At 42.8% G+C, this 15,718-nt stretch overlaps 2 protein-coding genes across 5 annotated transcripts in view; both read left to right on the top strand.

Annotated features, from left to right (window-relative positions):
• The window catches only part of USP54 (ubiquitin specific peptidase 54), a 117,779-nt gene extending 105,952 nt beyond the window's left edge, over positions 1 to 11,827 (top strand). Inside the window, 3 exon segments of the mRNA XM_081075067.1 lie at positions 5,054 to 5,172; positions 8,710 to 8,896; positions 10,527 to 11,827. Of these exon segments, the coding sequence (XP_080931193.1) occupies positions 5,054 to 5,172; positions 8,710 to 8,896; positions 10,527 to 11,083 (863 nt within the window). The 3' untranslated portion in view covers positions 11,084 to 11,827.
• A 1,661-nt stretch (positions 11,828 to 13,488) lies between these two features.
• The window catches only part of PPP3CB (protein phosphatase 3 catalytic subunit beta), a 44,068-nt gene continuing 41,838 nt past the window's right edge, over positions 13,489 to 15,718 (top strand). For all 4 annotated transcript variants that reach the window (XM_081075084.1, XM_081075083.1, XM_081075082.1 and 1 more), the window contains exon 1: positions 13,489 to 13,694. In XM_081075084.1, coding sequence (XP_080931210.1) covers positions 13,610 to 13,694 — 85 coding nt within the window. In that variant the 5' untranslated portion in view covers positions 13,489 to 13,609. The remainder of the gene's footprint in view (positions 13,695 to 15,718) is intronic.

Genomic DNA, 15,718 nt, shown 5'->3' with positions numbered 1-15,718 from the left:
ACAAAAACAAAACAAGGCCGGCCCGGTGGCTCAGGCGGTTAGAGCTCCATTCTCCGAACTCCAAAGGCTGCCGGTTCGATTCCCACATGGGCCAGTGGGCTCTCAACCACAAGGTTGCCAGTTCAATTACTCAATTCCCGCAAGAAAATCGAGGCAGCGCTCCCTGCAACTAAGATTGAACACAGCACCATGAGCTGAGCTGCCGCTGAGCTCCCTGATGGCTCAGTTGGTTGGAGCGCATCCTCTCAACCACAAGGTGCCAGTTCGATTCCTCGACTCCTGGAAAGGATCGTGGGCAGCGCCCCCTGCAAAACGGCAGAAAAATGGCAACTGGACCTGGAGCTGAACTGTGCCCTCCACAACTAAGATTGAAAGGACACAACTTAACTTGGAAAAAAAGGCCTGGACGTACACACTGTTTCCCAATAAAGTCCTGTTCCTTTCCCCAATAAAATCTTTAAAACAAAACAAAACAAAAAACCCTTATATTACCCAAAACAGCAGCATTTTCATTTCATAGTTTTGAAATATATTAAAGTAACAAATATCACTGATAATCCCACTCTTAATAATTTCGCACATTTACTCTGGCTTTGTTTTTTTATATACATATACTATATAGTTTGTTTTTACAAAAAGTAGGATCATATATACATGTATATGTGTGTGTATATATGTGTGTACATATATACACACACATATACATACACACAATTTACTCCCATGAATTTTCTTACTTTATATCCATGAGCATTTTTTCCCTTTGATAAAACCTATGTTTAATGACTATGATATACTGTATATGAATATACACAAAATATTCCATGGTTGAATATTTAGGTTACTTCCAATTTTTTAATAACATAGCACTGTGATGAATATACTTTACATGCTTGACCACATTTCTGGTAAGCTCCTTAGAATAAATTTTAGAAGGATAATAACCAGTTGAAGGTTATAAACTTTAAAAATTAATCTCTTGATATATACTGGCAAATTAGCCTTCAGGAAGATTATACTTCTAAAAACAATATGAAATAGTACCTACCTACCATTAACTTTTTACTTAATACTGAACAAAAACTAATTTAAAAATCGATCTAATGAATCAGTTCTCAAAATAGTTGTCAAACCAAACTAGCCTTTATTTTGATTAGAGTCTCTGTTTTAAATTGAGTCTTTAAGAACTGACATGACATAAAATGATAAAATGATTAAGTAGAATAAATCGGATAGTAGATGATGAAGGAAAATGCCAGTTAGGATCCACATATGACAGAATGTATCTTTGGGGAAGGCCTTTATCTTACCATAAAGCATTTATTAAGTACAAATTACTTTTTTCCCCATATTTTTTGATATATGTGTTGACAGATAACATTGTATAAGTTTAAGGTGTACAGTGTGATGGTTTGATACATGTATATATTGCTAAAATGGTTACTACAATAAGGTTTGTTAACACAACCACCACAACGCATAATTACAATTTCTTCTGGGGTAAGAACATTTAAGGTCTGTTCTCTTCATGATTTTCAGGTATATAATACAATATTGTTAACTACAGTCATGTTGCTATACATTAGATCTCCAGATCTTATTCATCTTATAGTTAAGTTTGTGCCCGTTGACCACCATCTCCCCATTTCCTCCAACCCCCAGCCCCTGGCAACTACCATTCTATGTTTCTATGAGCTTGGCTTTTTTTTAGATTCCACATACAAGATAATATAATATTTGTCTTTCTCTGCATGACTTATTTTTAAAAAGCTTTATTGATAATATAATTTACATACCATACAATTCTCTTGGAGTGTACAAAAGGTTTTTTTAAGTATATTCAGAGTTGTGCATCCATCAGCACAATCAATTTTAAAGTGTTTTCATCACCTTAGAAGGAAAGCCTGTACCTATTAGTAGTCACTCTATTTCCCCCTACCCCTCTCTCCAGGTCCCAGGCAACCTCTAACCTATTTTCTGTCTATAGATTTGTCTATTTTGGACATTTATGGAATCGTATAGTATTATGATGTTTGAGACTGAATTAATTTTGACATGATTATACTTCCTAAAGAGTTATACAAACACTGCCCTTGACCTATTTCATAGTATTTTAAAGTTGGGCAGACATCTTAAAAATAACTTCGTTATGGAAAATTTCTAACATATTCAAAAGTAAAGAATAAGAGTAAATGTTATAATAGCGCCCCCCACCATGTAGGTACCACTAGCTTCCATGGTGATTATCTTGGCCAATGTATTGACATACGGGCCAATGTTGATTTAGCTATAGCACCCTCTCCTTTCCTTTTCCCACTGGATTATTTTAAAGCAAATCCGAGACATTATATTATTTCATGCATAAATAGTTTAGAATGTATCTCTAAGAAATAAAAATGATTTTCAAAAGCAAAACTATAACATTATGTAAGCTAAATTTTAACAATAATTTCTTAATACTATACAGTAACCAGTATTCAACTTTTCTCAATTGTCCCATAGATGTCTTTTCACAGGTGGTTTATGTCTAATCAGGATTCAAACAAGATTCACACATTGCATTTTTTTTTTTTTTTTTTTTTTTTTTTTTTCCCTCTTAAATAGCTGTTTATTGGCAGTGGGCTGGAAAGGGCGATGGGGTTAGCATACACAGACCACACCACGCACCGGTGTCACAAGGGAGGCAAGAGTGATGGGAAAGAGCAGCCTGGAGCCCCGAATGAGGCCTCCTCTTCAAGAGTGTGGGAGGGGACACGGCCTGGAGTGTTGAGGGGGGCAGCCTTAGAACACCTCCCCTTAGTAGGCACACATTGCATTTTGTTAATACACCTCAAGGCTTTTTTTTTTTTTTAGCCTGCACGATTTCTGTATCTTTTCTCCCCCTTTGCCATTTGTTTGTTGAAGAAATTTGGCCATTTGTCTTCCACATTCTAGATTTTGCTGATTATATTCTAATAGAGCTTTCTTTCTTTTTTTCCCCCCTAAACATGTCTTTCTAGTGCCTGTTTTTCCTGTACTTAAGGCTAGAGAGTTTATTAAAATCAGGTACAATTTTTAAAAAATAAAAGTACTTCATAGGTTAGTACTTTGTATTTCTTATAGCATGTCAGGAAGTACGTAATGTCTGGTAACCCTTCTTGTTACTATTGATCTGTCGTAGATATCATTTTAATTCTACCTTCTATCAAATCCAGAGGTCCCCTCAACAGTACTCCTTTCAGAAGGCCACCTCCATCTCTCCTTAAAGATCTTTAAAGGAATCGGAGTCTTCCTCCCTTCAGGAGGTTTCAATGGCCACCTCCGTGTCTAGGAATCACACTTGACTTGATTAAGGGGTCCCCGATTCTGATCATTACAGCTGTAATTCTTAAATCTGACTGCCCGTCAGAGTCACCTGAGGAGTGGCTTTTAAAAAACCAGAGAAATAATTTTACATTAACGGGATCCCAGCTGTTTTTATTATGCACATTTTTTCTGTTTATCTGTCCTTCCTTCACATGAGTCTCTACCTTTTATCTACCACCTTTCCAGATATGATAGAATATGCATATTTCTGTATTTTTCTGTTCATAAAATCCTTTGCAGATATACATATACAGTGTTTTTTCCGTTTGTTTGGGGATAATATTACAGACTTTTTTGTCTTTTAACTCAGTAACACTGGATGAAAATCCCTCCAAGTCATCTAATTTAACTCAATTTATTTTTTAGTGGCTGGCAGTATTTGATATTGAGGATACCATAATGTATTTAGCCACATTCTGCTGTAGATGGTATCACTTTATTTCTAGTTCTTGGCCACTACAAATAATGCCATAATAAGCTATTATTTTTGCTTCTTATTTCCAGGAGTACAATGGAATTGTTGGATAGGAGGGTAAATATGTTTTCAATTTTAATTGATATTTCTAGATTACTTTTTAGGAAGACTGTAACATTTTATATTTCATAAATAATGTTTGAGGATATTCTCCCATACTTTTTAGGGAAGCCTTTTAAAAATAAGTATTCCCAGGCTCCAACCACAAAGATTGCGATTCAGTATGTCTGTGGAGAGGTACTGGCAGCTGCGTGTGTTAAAGCTCCTAGATGAATTTGAGGTGGTATTAGAACCACTGCATGTAAGTACCAGGAAACATGACAAATAACTGGCCTTCTAGCTTTGTGTCAGCAATATCCTGCTTCAGCCAGGATAACATATATTACAATCAAAATATCAAATCAAGACATGAATTGGCAATAGACATAAATCTATATATCAAATGTAGGTCAAGAACATATGCCCTTTCAGAACGGCAGGCTTAATTAGCTGTATCGGGACAGCAAGCCCCTTGGGAGTCACATACCCAGTTTGGAGCAGCTCTTCTCTTAACTATCTAGCAAGATTTTGAGGAAGAGATAAGCATTTAGTAGTTGTTTAGAATTTAAGTGATTGAGAGAAGCTAATGGGGGAACTAAAAAAGTGTTACACATACAAAATGTTCCTGAAGAGCTTGTGCTCGTAATAGTAACAGGAAATAAAAATCCTATTACTTGAATTTTAATACTGGTTAAGCCACTTACTACCTGTAAGACCCTGGAACTCATTTTCCTGTTATGTAAAAGGATGATGTTTGATAGATGATGGCTATGATCATTTCAGTTTCTAACTAGACTGGATATATTTATAGATTCCTTTGTTATCACAGACGTTCTAGAGAATCACTATGTCAGAAAAATTTCCTCTGTATATATCAGTCTGGGCCCAAGTCTGACAGCAGCAAAGTTGATTTTGTTTACAAAAATGAAGTGAGGCAAGATAGGGACATTCAGCTATCTGTCCAAAGAGCCCCTTCTCCACAGGATTCTTCAAGGCCTGTGTCCTCAGACCCTGGTGGTCTATAAGAAACTACCCATGTTCTGAAACTCCTGTTTCTACATTCTCCATTAGAGTCAGGGGTGCATGTTTGTTATTTAATGAAATAAGAACCCCTGAGTTATGTGCTGCCCAGCTCAGGGTTCAGGCTCTAAGAGATGAAGTGGTTTCAACTTGTATTTTTGTTTTCCTCCCCAGGCTCCGCAGATGGCGTGGGGAGAAGGTTGCATTCAGCCCCTGGCCTTGGTCTCTCAAAGACCCCAACAGCAGAAATGGAGCATTGTCTCCATGAAGCCAGCATAGCACCTGCTTCTCAGGTAGCAGCCTTAGGTGCTAAAGTGCTGGGCATGGGGTGATGTGTTGGAACTGTGAAGAGATATGAGTGGTAGGTTTGGTGGTAAGGCAGAGACATGGTAATGTGGGGCTATTAGAAGAGAATACGGTCTACGATTGAGCTTCTTTTGAATGAAGAGATTGCCACATGGGCACTACCTTTCAAATATATCAGGTCTTTACTAGTGAGTCTTACCCTAGTCTCTCCCATATTTCTGGGGACAGGGTCTGTGCGAAAACCATGGCTTTGGTGTTATGTGACTGCCTGTATGTGTCTGTACCTGAAGGCCTCACCTTGCCAAGGCCCCGGAAGGGAGTGTCGGGATGATAAGCACGATGTGCTGCATCTCACACAGTCTTAGTGGCATGGTTGTCGTAGAGAGGGAGGAGGCCCCAATGTCTTCCCACAATTTTATGAGTAGAATCAAGATCTGTCTATTCAGAGCGCCCTTTCTCTTGCTAGGTAAAACATAATCCAGGTGAAGGGGCAAAAGAAACTGAAGGTTGTAATTTGGGAACAAGCCATGTGCTCTCAGCAAAAATGAGGACACGTGGTCATTATTTTATTGACACAATTTAGTTGGAGCCCAGAGGAATGTCCCTTCCCTATAGCAGTTCTGCAAGGTGTTTTACAGGGTTCTCCAGGATGAGAAGAGTCCTACCTAGTAACCTTGAGAGGAGTCTCAGAAGCAGTGGCTCCTGATTGGGTCACAATCCATTTCGTTAATCAAAGAAGAGAAGAGATGGATGGGATGGAGTATTGTTTTGTCTTTTCTTCCCCATCCCAGTACATGATTGAATAAGGTACAGTGTGATTTCAAGCTGAAATGAAGCACGAGCATTAGCACGAAAATGATTTAAAGCCCTTCTCCTCGAGGCCTTTCTTACATAATGAATGCAGTAATCTGTTGGTGGAAGGGACAGAGACACCCAAGTCAGCAGAGATAAACAAACTCCAATAGTTTCCACGGCTGAGTTAATAAATCATGCCTTTTGAGAGTTTTACCCACTTGCCTAAGGCAACTTGAGTTTTCATTACAATAGAGGTCGGATGCAAAGCTCCAGGACATTGAAGCTTGTTCACTAGGTCAATTCAATGAAAATTAAAAAACAGGTTTTAAATATGTGGGATAAAAATAAAAAGGTACAAAAGACATGGAGTGAAAACTAAGTCTCTGTTCTACCGGGCCTTCAAATCCAGTTTCTCTTCCAAGAGGCAGTCATTCTTTCCAGCTTATTATTCAGAAGTTCCTAAACAACTCTGAACAGTTTGCCATTCTTTTTTGGGAAAGGTAGTCTTTTTCTGCCCAGTATTTCTTCTCATACACGTTTAATGCATTTAATGGCAAATGATTACTTTCCTAGGAGATTTGGCTTGCTTTCTCTTGACTTCTGTATTATTTATTTATTCACTGATTCGTTCTTTTAAACGAATGCTTACTGAGCTTCTGTTCTAGGTGTTGTGCCAGGTGCTGAGGATACTTGGGCAAGTGAGCTACATGTAGTCCCTGCTCTCGTGGACTTTACAGTTTGCTGAAGGAGGCAGAGAAGTAAACAGTTATTTGACAGGATTTAATGCTGTGGAAGCATAATAGAAGGGACATCTAAACCAGGCTTGAGGGATTAGGGAGGGCTTCCTGGAAAAAAATGCATAGCGGGTAAAGGGAGCTGAAGCAGATAATAACTGAATTAAAAGAAACTACTTTGGTATGGCAGGATTAGAGTCTGTCAAGGGAAGGACAGAGTGTTGACAAGTGAGACTGGAAAAAATATAAACAAGGGTTATATCATGAACCACAGTAAGAAGTTTGGGAAGATAGAAGTGGCCATATTGGAGAGCCAATTAAGGAGTAAAAATCCATGGGACTTGGGGCCTACCTGTCTGGGTATGGGGGAAGGAGAACCAAGGATCATATCCGGGAATTATGGATGGATTGATGATGATGTATTTGAGGGAAGAGAAGTGAATATGTTTAAGGGAAGAGATTTGTACAATTTTGGATATATTAAACTTGAGTGGAGATATCTGGTAGGCCTTTGGATGTGAAACATACAGGCTTAAAATTGAAATTTGAGACTCCCAGGCATTGAAAAGAGGAAAAGAGTATTGCGAAAAGAGAGGAGCCAAGATATATCCCTGAAGGTATCAGATTTAAGGTGGTTCTTCTGAAGAACACTAAAAGGACACTTAGTAAAAGAGACCAGAGAGATAGAAGGGAAACCAGGGATGTGGGGTACTACTTTCTTCTATCCAGGAGAAAGGAATAGTTGGCTGTGTCACATGCTGAGAGGACCTGGTCCTTAGGCTAGATGGTAAATGCCTATGATGTGCCATGTTCTCATAGGTGCTATGAGCACACTGATGAAACAACACACATCTGTCCTTGAGTAGCTTACAATCTAGTAAAAGAAATAAAACATACTGGCCTACAGATTATTTTACTTAATGTATTATTTATTAAGTGCCTGTAACGTTCCAGATGCTGTTCAGGGTGCTGGGGATATTGGAGTGAAAAGCAACGTATTCTCTAAGGGAGAAAGACAATAAACAAGTAAATCCAAGACAATGTGTGATAAAGAAGAATAAAATAAAGCAAGGGGATGAGGAGTAAAGAGGTAACTGGTTATTCTCAGGGCTGTTTCTGATAGAGTGGTGAGGGAAATCAGAAGTAATCAGAGACCTCAGTGATAAGAAGGGAGACATTCCAGTGACAGGAGCAGCAAGGAAAGGATTTGAGGCGGAATGAACTTGGTGTGTTGGAGGAACATTAAGAAGGTTAGAGTGTAAAAGGCACAGGAATGCTAGGAGACGAGGTGAGAAAGATCAGCGTTGCCATATCACATAGGAACTTGCTGGCTCCAAGTAAGGAGGCAGTGGGATAGAGATAGGAAGGTCAGATTGGAGGCTGTTTCAGTTGTCCAGATGAGTTTAAATATGAAACCTATAGGTAAAAATGACAGTACTTGGCAAAGGCAACTAACGGAATTGTGGATTAGAAGTGCACAATCAAAAGCAATGTCAACATCTGAGTCTAGGTGACTTAGGAAAATGCGGTACCAGGAAGAGGAGTTAGGAAGAATGTTGGTTCAATTATGGACATATTAGTGTTTCCCATGTTAAAGGGGATATTTCTGAATGACGAATGGAGCATAGAGCAGGACATAAGCATCAGTGGGTACAAACTTGACAGTCAAACGAGACTGTGGATTGTAATGGTGACAGGAGAGAAAATGGAGTAGTAGAGTTCTTGCTTGTACATTTACGGAGACATTTTGGTTTCCAATTTAAGAGAGTATAGAATTTTCTTTCTGAATTTTTCTCTCATTTCTTCTATTTTTAAATTTATCTCAATCTCTCTAACTCGATTGTTAGCATTAAGGAGTTTGTTAAAGACCAGAACAAGGCATGTTTGCATTCTAGTTCCCTCCATCTCCCCCTGTTTGCCTCATTGTGTTTACCCAACCATATCCTGCTGTGTGTTAATCTTCATCTCTATGTTTTTTTGTTGTCTCATTATAAGGATTCATCAAACTCGAGGAAAAAGCCTTTGGAAACCGGGCACCGTTGTTCCAGCTCCTCTTCCCTCCCTGTCATTCATGACCCTCCTGTGTTTCTCCATGGTCCCCAACTCTACCCACCCCAACCACAGTTCCTGCCCCCAGATGTCTTGATGCCCAGCATGGCAGGGGAGCCCCATAGACCCCCAGGTAACTCTCCCCAAATCTAATGTTATGTGCCAGTATGCCAGAATGTAGTACCTTTCCAGGGACCTAAAGGATCAAATCAGTATACGTGTGCATGTGCGTGTGCGTGTGTGTGTGTGTGTGTCCGTCCCAAGGTGGGCTTATAAAGAGATATGAATTACTGCTTTAAGATCAAGCATTGATCTAGATGAATTGTGACTGAATCATTTCTTGGGGAACATGGTTCTAGACTAAGGGTCTAGACCAGAGTTCTCAGAATCTTAACTACCCATGAAAGTGAACTGTTTTAGTCATAATAGGATAAGCTTTTAAGTGATCAAGGGGTTAATACCCAGTCTTTAGGACCCCCCAAAACAGAAAAGGTCATCTCTATTAGCTACTTTTCTCTCCTTCGAACCGTTGAGTCTCAGTTGAGGGATGGTCTAGGACAAGGAGTGAATGGGAAACGTGGAAAGGCCCTGTACATGGAATAGTTGTGCTGTGGATACAGACCCAGACAGTCCTGGGGATGGTGGGTAGCACTTTCTGGCTTTCTTCATAGCAAGATTTGCTTCTTTTCCTCTTCACGCGTTGAATCTACAGTTTAAGGCAGTGAATCTCACTGGGAAAGGGGAGGTGCTCCTGGTAGAAGCCAGGGATGCTGCTAAACATTCTGCAATGCACAGGGCAGTTTCCCTGCACCCCCTCCCCTCCCAAAGAATTATCAGCCCAATGTATCAATAGTGCCAAAGTTGAGAAACCTTGGTTTATGGATATAAATGTCCCAAAGTGGTTGTGGTTCTAGAACAAAAGACAGGGTAGTGTTGAGGATATTTGTGTCCCCGATTTTAGGGAGTTTTCGATAAGCAGACCTGGACAGACAGACTTTGTATCACTTTGTGGAGCAGCCAGATAGCCAGCTTCCTTTGACAGTTGTTAGGGGCATCTGGTTATACAGGCAGCATTATTGCAGCCTGTTCTGTACCAAATGCTACAGTGAATACGGGAGAAAGAAGGCAGCTCTCGACACTCAGAGAGCTGTGTTTAAATAATCAGAATATGCATATTTACATACATATAAGAATATAGTGCAGACATTGATGGGATATAAAATAAAGAATGGAAAGTATTTTTTAGAAGTGATTTTTGAAAAGTTACTTCTTTAAGGTAAAGGGTAATTAATGTATAGAAAAGGCATTTCACATTGTATACGTTGGAGGAGTGGTATGAACAAAAGCAGAGATCTCAGAGAATGAGCAAATGTAAGCAAAGACAGCTTAACTGGAGTGAAGAAAATGAGTGATGGTTTGGAGTGGTAGCTCTAGAAGTAGAGCTGTCACAATGAGAGTATACATTTGAAATATTAGAGAGTTGTGTGTGTGTGTGGAGGAAGGATTATAGTGGAATGAGGTAGAAGTATGGCAGCATCGAGGAGATTGTTTCATTTGCCCAGGTTGGAGGTACAAAACTTGATTTTGATGTATGTTAAGGTTTTTGTTTTAGGAAATCAAAAGCAAAGCCAAGTTCCTTCTTTCCCTCTTGTGTGTGCTCTTGGAGGGGTAAGGATTTGGGTGGAACAACCAGAAATGGTCCTCTGGGAAGGAGAATGCTTTACTAAAGATGCTCAGTCTTTGAATTTCTTTTCTCTTCCCAGGAACTTCAAGGAGTGTCCAGCAGTTTCTGGCTATGTGTGACAGGGGTGAAACTTCCCAAGGGGTCAAGTACACAGGAAGGACTTTGAACTACCGGAGTCTCCCCCATCGTTCCAGAACAGATGCCTCCTGGGGACCATGGTCAGAGGCCAACCAGCATACTGGGGCCAGATTCCTGACTACTCCAGGGTGCCAGCTTCAGCTACCCCACACTGCCACACTACCAGAAAGACGCCAGGGCATTCAGGTTCCTCACGCTCAGTCCTGGGGGGATCTTTTCCATTCACCCTCCCACCCTCCCATTGTTCACCCTGTGTCCCCACCATCAAGCAGTCTTCCTGTACCCCTGAGATCAGCTTGGAATTCGGGTCCTATTCCAGGGTCTCGAGCCCCTGGTCCTCGAAGAGTAGATATGCCCCCAGATGATGACTGGAGGCAAAGCAGTTACGCCCCACAATCTGCACACAGGAGGACAGGGGGGCAGGAGTTTCTGTTTGTTCTAGCAGATGCCCCTGCAAGAGAGATCAGGGCTAGAGCCCTGCAGCACAGCAGATGGTAAGGGTCACCCTTTTCCTTTCCTGGAGCCACAGCCTTCTCTGTTAAACTGGAGTGTGGCAGAGTTGGTACCCTGTATCCCTGCTAGGGTTGTGCTAGTCTCATCTCACAAGGGGTGCCAATAACCTCTACCATGATGTGGCTCTTTGAGAAGGATTATGTGAAATTCCAATATCCATTCACCTAGCAAAAGGAAGCAGCTGCTGTTTAGGGCTTTCTTTGAGCCACTTTAAAGATGAACCCATATTACTCTGGACACTAGCCATTCCTTAGGATCTTAGGGTCACCATTTTATTCCTGGATGCTTTATGCCCCCACCTGCACCTGAGCCCTCATCCTCTGTTCCCTACTGTGCTACCAACTTCTATTCTTTGTTTTATGCACCTATCCCTATTACCTGACCTCCTGCCTTTCCCCATCCCTTGTTCTTGGAGGGACATGTAGCCCTGTGGTTATAGTCCTGACACGTCATTCAGGGCAGCCTGCCTGCCCAGGTATTATGGACTGTCTTCCTTCCCCGTGCCCCCAAACCTTAGGCCTAGAATACAGAGCTGCCAACATAGTAACATTTGCCCTCTGAACAGATGGAGTCAGGCACACTAACATACCTCCATCTCAGCAGCAGAACCATTACTGCCACTTGCTCAGTCGCCGTTGTAAACCCTCAGTCAGCTGAACTATTTTAGGGCCAAACATACTGGTTTTGTAAAGTATTTTTCATTAATAAATATATGATAGTTCTATTTAATTCTTTGTCATTTAATTATTTATTTAATCCCTTGTGTATCCCTCTTGTCTTTTGTATGGGGTGGGCACGCCTGGATAAGCAGGGAATACCAATTCTCAGTGGCCTGGGGCTCCCAAAGAGTGAATCATGGCATGAACAGATGTGTGTGTGTGTGTGTGTGTGTGTGTGTGTGTGTGTGTGTGTGTAGCTTTTGACTGAAAGTGAAGAGCCAAAGAATTGAAGGATATGTACTCAAGATAGGAGTCAATGTGCCCTAAAATGGAGTGACTTCCCTTGTTATTACTGCTGCTACATTTTCCACCCCTTTCCTGCCAAGAGGCACTAAACACTTCACACACTTTCTCCTTCCCTCCTTAGGGAGATTTTCTGGGGATTCAAACTCCTCTTACAGACTCGCTCTTGATCTGTGTACTCATGGTGCCCTCCCTCTACAAGTTTGTGGATGTGCCTTTATTCCTTGCTCTCTTGTATCCCATGGCTGACCCTCTTCTTCCCTTCCCCTGTGGAATTACTGCACTTCAGCCAGAAAAATGCATCTCACCCCTGCCCCACTCCCAAATCCTCCTCCCTCTAAAAGACAGTTTTGTGGGCTCCCTTTGCAAAGAATACCCATTGGGCATTTACCTACTCTTGTACCCCAGGTCTCAGGATCACTGAGATTGACAAAAAGAAGAGGTAGAAAGGTGCTCTCTGAGACCTTTGGACCACTGCTTACCTAATTATCACCACCCATTATGAACAGATTCTGAGCACATGTAATGTGAAGCAGGACATGGGCAGGAATTTCTCACCCCATCCCACTGGCATCGGTGCCATCACGGTATATAGATCTTATTAGATACATTAGTCTCTATCCATGACAACATACAGCCTGGTGTCATACACACTCTTCTGATAATTATTAATTTAATTGCCAGTTCTCCCACTAGCCCTTTCCCCACGAGTGTCCATCCCTGTAAAGATTCCGTAAGTCACTTGCGCCCGGATTGTGTGTATGCACAGAAATACCGCAGGAGGTATTTCTTATGAGGAACTAATTTCCAATTCCCTATTTACTCCTCTGCCTTCCAAATCGCTAATTTCTGAATGAATCATGAGGAAAACTGTCCTTTTCAGGTGAATTCTGTAGTGTCTTTGAACATCTCTTGGTGTCATCCCTTCCCTTCCCCTTACCCGTATTGATTCTTAACCTTTGGAGCCTAGTCTGCTCTACCTGCATTCTCACTCTGCCTTCAGACTCTTGACAATTCCAGCCTCCAAACTCGGGCCAGGTTTCTCTCTCAAACTCCATTTTGAACGCTCACTTCTCTGTAGACCCTGCCATGCCTCTATTTCTCTTGTACCTTAGTAACCAAAGTACCCAGATCTGGTAGCCAAATTGTTATACATTTGTTTTTATATTAGTAGGAGATTGTGAGGTTTGATTACGTCTCGCCATCACACTGGGAGCGCCATGAGAGCCGGTGTCGTGTTTCCTAGCACTCATTCACCGCAGCAACTGTAGCTACAGACAGCCCTCACTCACTCTGGTTTTTGCCTGCCCAGAGTTTTAACCTGATCCCTTGGCCTCGTCCTGTTTCTCTAGCCTTAGTAATTTTGCACAAGTCCCTGGAGCCTGCCCCGCCCCCGCCCCCGCACGCGCGGTGCATGCCGGTCTTAGCCCCTCTGTAGGGAAAGAGGGTCCGCCATGTTCCCCGGCGGCGCCGCCGCTTGGCTCTGGTAGCCGCCGCCCCCGCCCCCAACCCCGCCCGGCCCAGCGCCTAGCCGAGCCCCGGGCCCAGCATGGCCGCCCCGGAGCCGGCCCGGGCTGCACCGCCCCCACCCCCGCCCCCGCCGCCCCCTCCCGGGGCTGACCGCGTCGTCAAAGGTGAGAGGTGGACGAAGCCCTGGGGGCCTGGCCTGAGGAGCTGTGTGTGAGGACGGGCGGGAGACCGTCCCCTCCTCAGCGGGCCCGGATGGGCGGACGAGTGACTGGCTGCCTCCCTTGGGGAGTGGCCCCTGGGCGGGCCCCTGCTGGGCTGGGCTGTGTTGGTGGCGGAGGCTCCGCGGTCTGTCGCTGGCCTTCAGGCCGGGGCGGGGGTTTCGCTCTCGGGGGCTCCCAGCCGAAGGGGTGAGGCTCCTGGCCGCGGTAAACCCCCTTCTTTTCCTACTCGGCCTGTCAAAGCGGCCCGGAGGCCGCGCTTAGCTTCCTGCTTCGCGACAGCTGCACGCCTCGCTTGCCGGGGCGGACCCAGGGGCTCGGAGACCTGCGGCCGCGCGGGGCCGGGCGATGAGCAGTCGGCGATCACCTCGGCTTTGGCCCCCGCTCGCTCCCCAGTGACAGTCCTCCGCGCTGCCCGCGCCTCCTTAGCACCAGCCCCGGGGGTTCGCGCTCGGCCCTCGGGTGTCACCCCGCGCGGTGATTGGGGGAAACCAGCTGGGATTGACAAGGGTGAAGGGACGAGGCCGGATTCGGGGTCCCTGGCGTTCGGTGCAGAACAGATGGGGAAAAGGCAGCATAGAAGACGAAAAAAATAAGCTTCGTGGACAGGAGGAAGCGTTTCCTTAGAAAACCGTCAACACTGCGTGGTCCAGGGCCGAGAGGGGTGACCCCTCCCCTTGAAACACACAGACACTCCCCCAAAAGAAAAAGTTAAGTGTTTCTCAGCTGAGGCAGAATGCATGGACGTTTCCCGACAGCAAGTCAGCAGATTGGTTTAAAATAGAGAAACTGAGGGCTGATGGAGAGTTACTTGAGATTTCCATGCTCTCTAGCAGAGCCCATCAACTTCAAACTGCTGTGGAGGTGAAAAACAATTTGGGGTGATTTTTCTTTACCGTGTAGCTTGGTCAATAAATTGAAATCATTTTAGAATAAAGGTGTTTTCTTTTTTTATTATTGTATTGTTTATTTTTGAAAGAGAGAGATTTCTTTCTTTTTTTTTTTTTTTTTTTTCCCATTCAGCTTCCCAGATATCCTGGCACAATGTTGAAACACGCTTAAGCCCAGTTTTTGAAATCTCACCAGCTGTGTTTCCATTAAAATATTTAAAAACAAGAACCATTTTCCTTTGTGTTATTTTCATTTTTCAATCTGAGCCCCCTTTAATAACACTGATTTGTATCCAGGCTCATATAGATAATTTTTTTACAGTCGGTAGTGTATCCAGCTGGGCCAGGCGTTGGAATGAGCTGAATAAAGAGTTTATGGAATCCTTGTCCTCAGAAATCTTTTTAAAAAGAGACGGGGGGGAAAAAAGACTGGTCGTTCAGGCGTTCATCGTGTCATGAAATCCCGGAGTTCTGTGCCGGTGGGAAGGAGAGACATGTATTTTCTATGGATGTGGGTTACATGTTCATTTCCCTGGGCACTTGACACTCTCCTATTAGATGGGACAACCTGTCACATTCCTGAACAATGAGCCTGTGCTATCCTTATGATTGTGAATCTTCTTGTCTTCTTGCCATGTATATGGTGGTGTTTTCCTTGTACTGCTTTCCTACAGTGAAAATAAGATTCCAAACATAAGGCATATTCCTTAGGGGTAAGTTGTGCATCCAAAACAGTCATGTTTGATTGGTGGGAACTAAAAGCCATTTGATTTAGGTAAATAGGAGAGGACCTTGTTGGTATAGAAAATTATAGTTAAATAGAGCTCATGGATCTAAGATACCATGTACTCAGTAGTATATTCTTCAACCTAACAACTTTCATTTCTTTATGGAATTTGTTAGCTCGTTGGAATGCCTGATATGGATCAAAGGTTTATAGAGATGGCTTGCAACAGACTAGTTTGCACTGCTCATGGAGTCTCATCTCTGGCTTCCTTGGAAATTACTGGGAAATTCACCTTTCATACAGAAATCCACTTTTAGATTTCATCTTCAGGTTTTCTTGCCTTCCTCATTCAA

Source organism: Rhinolophus hipposideros, assembly GCF_964194185.1.
Source record: "Rhinolophus hipposideros genome assembly, chromosome: 15".
In the NCBI taxonomy this organism is placed as follows: domain Eukaryota; kingdom Metazoa; phylum Chordata; class Mammalia; order Chiroptera; family Rhinolophidae; genus Rhinolophus; species Rhinolophus hipposideros.
The sequence above is the reverse complement of the archived record's forward strand: the minus strand, read 5'-3'. Positions and strand labels throughout refer to the sequence as shown.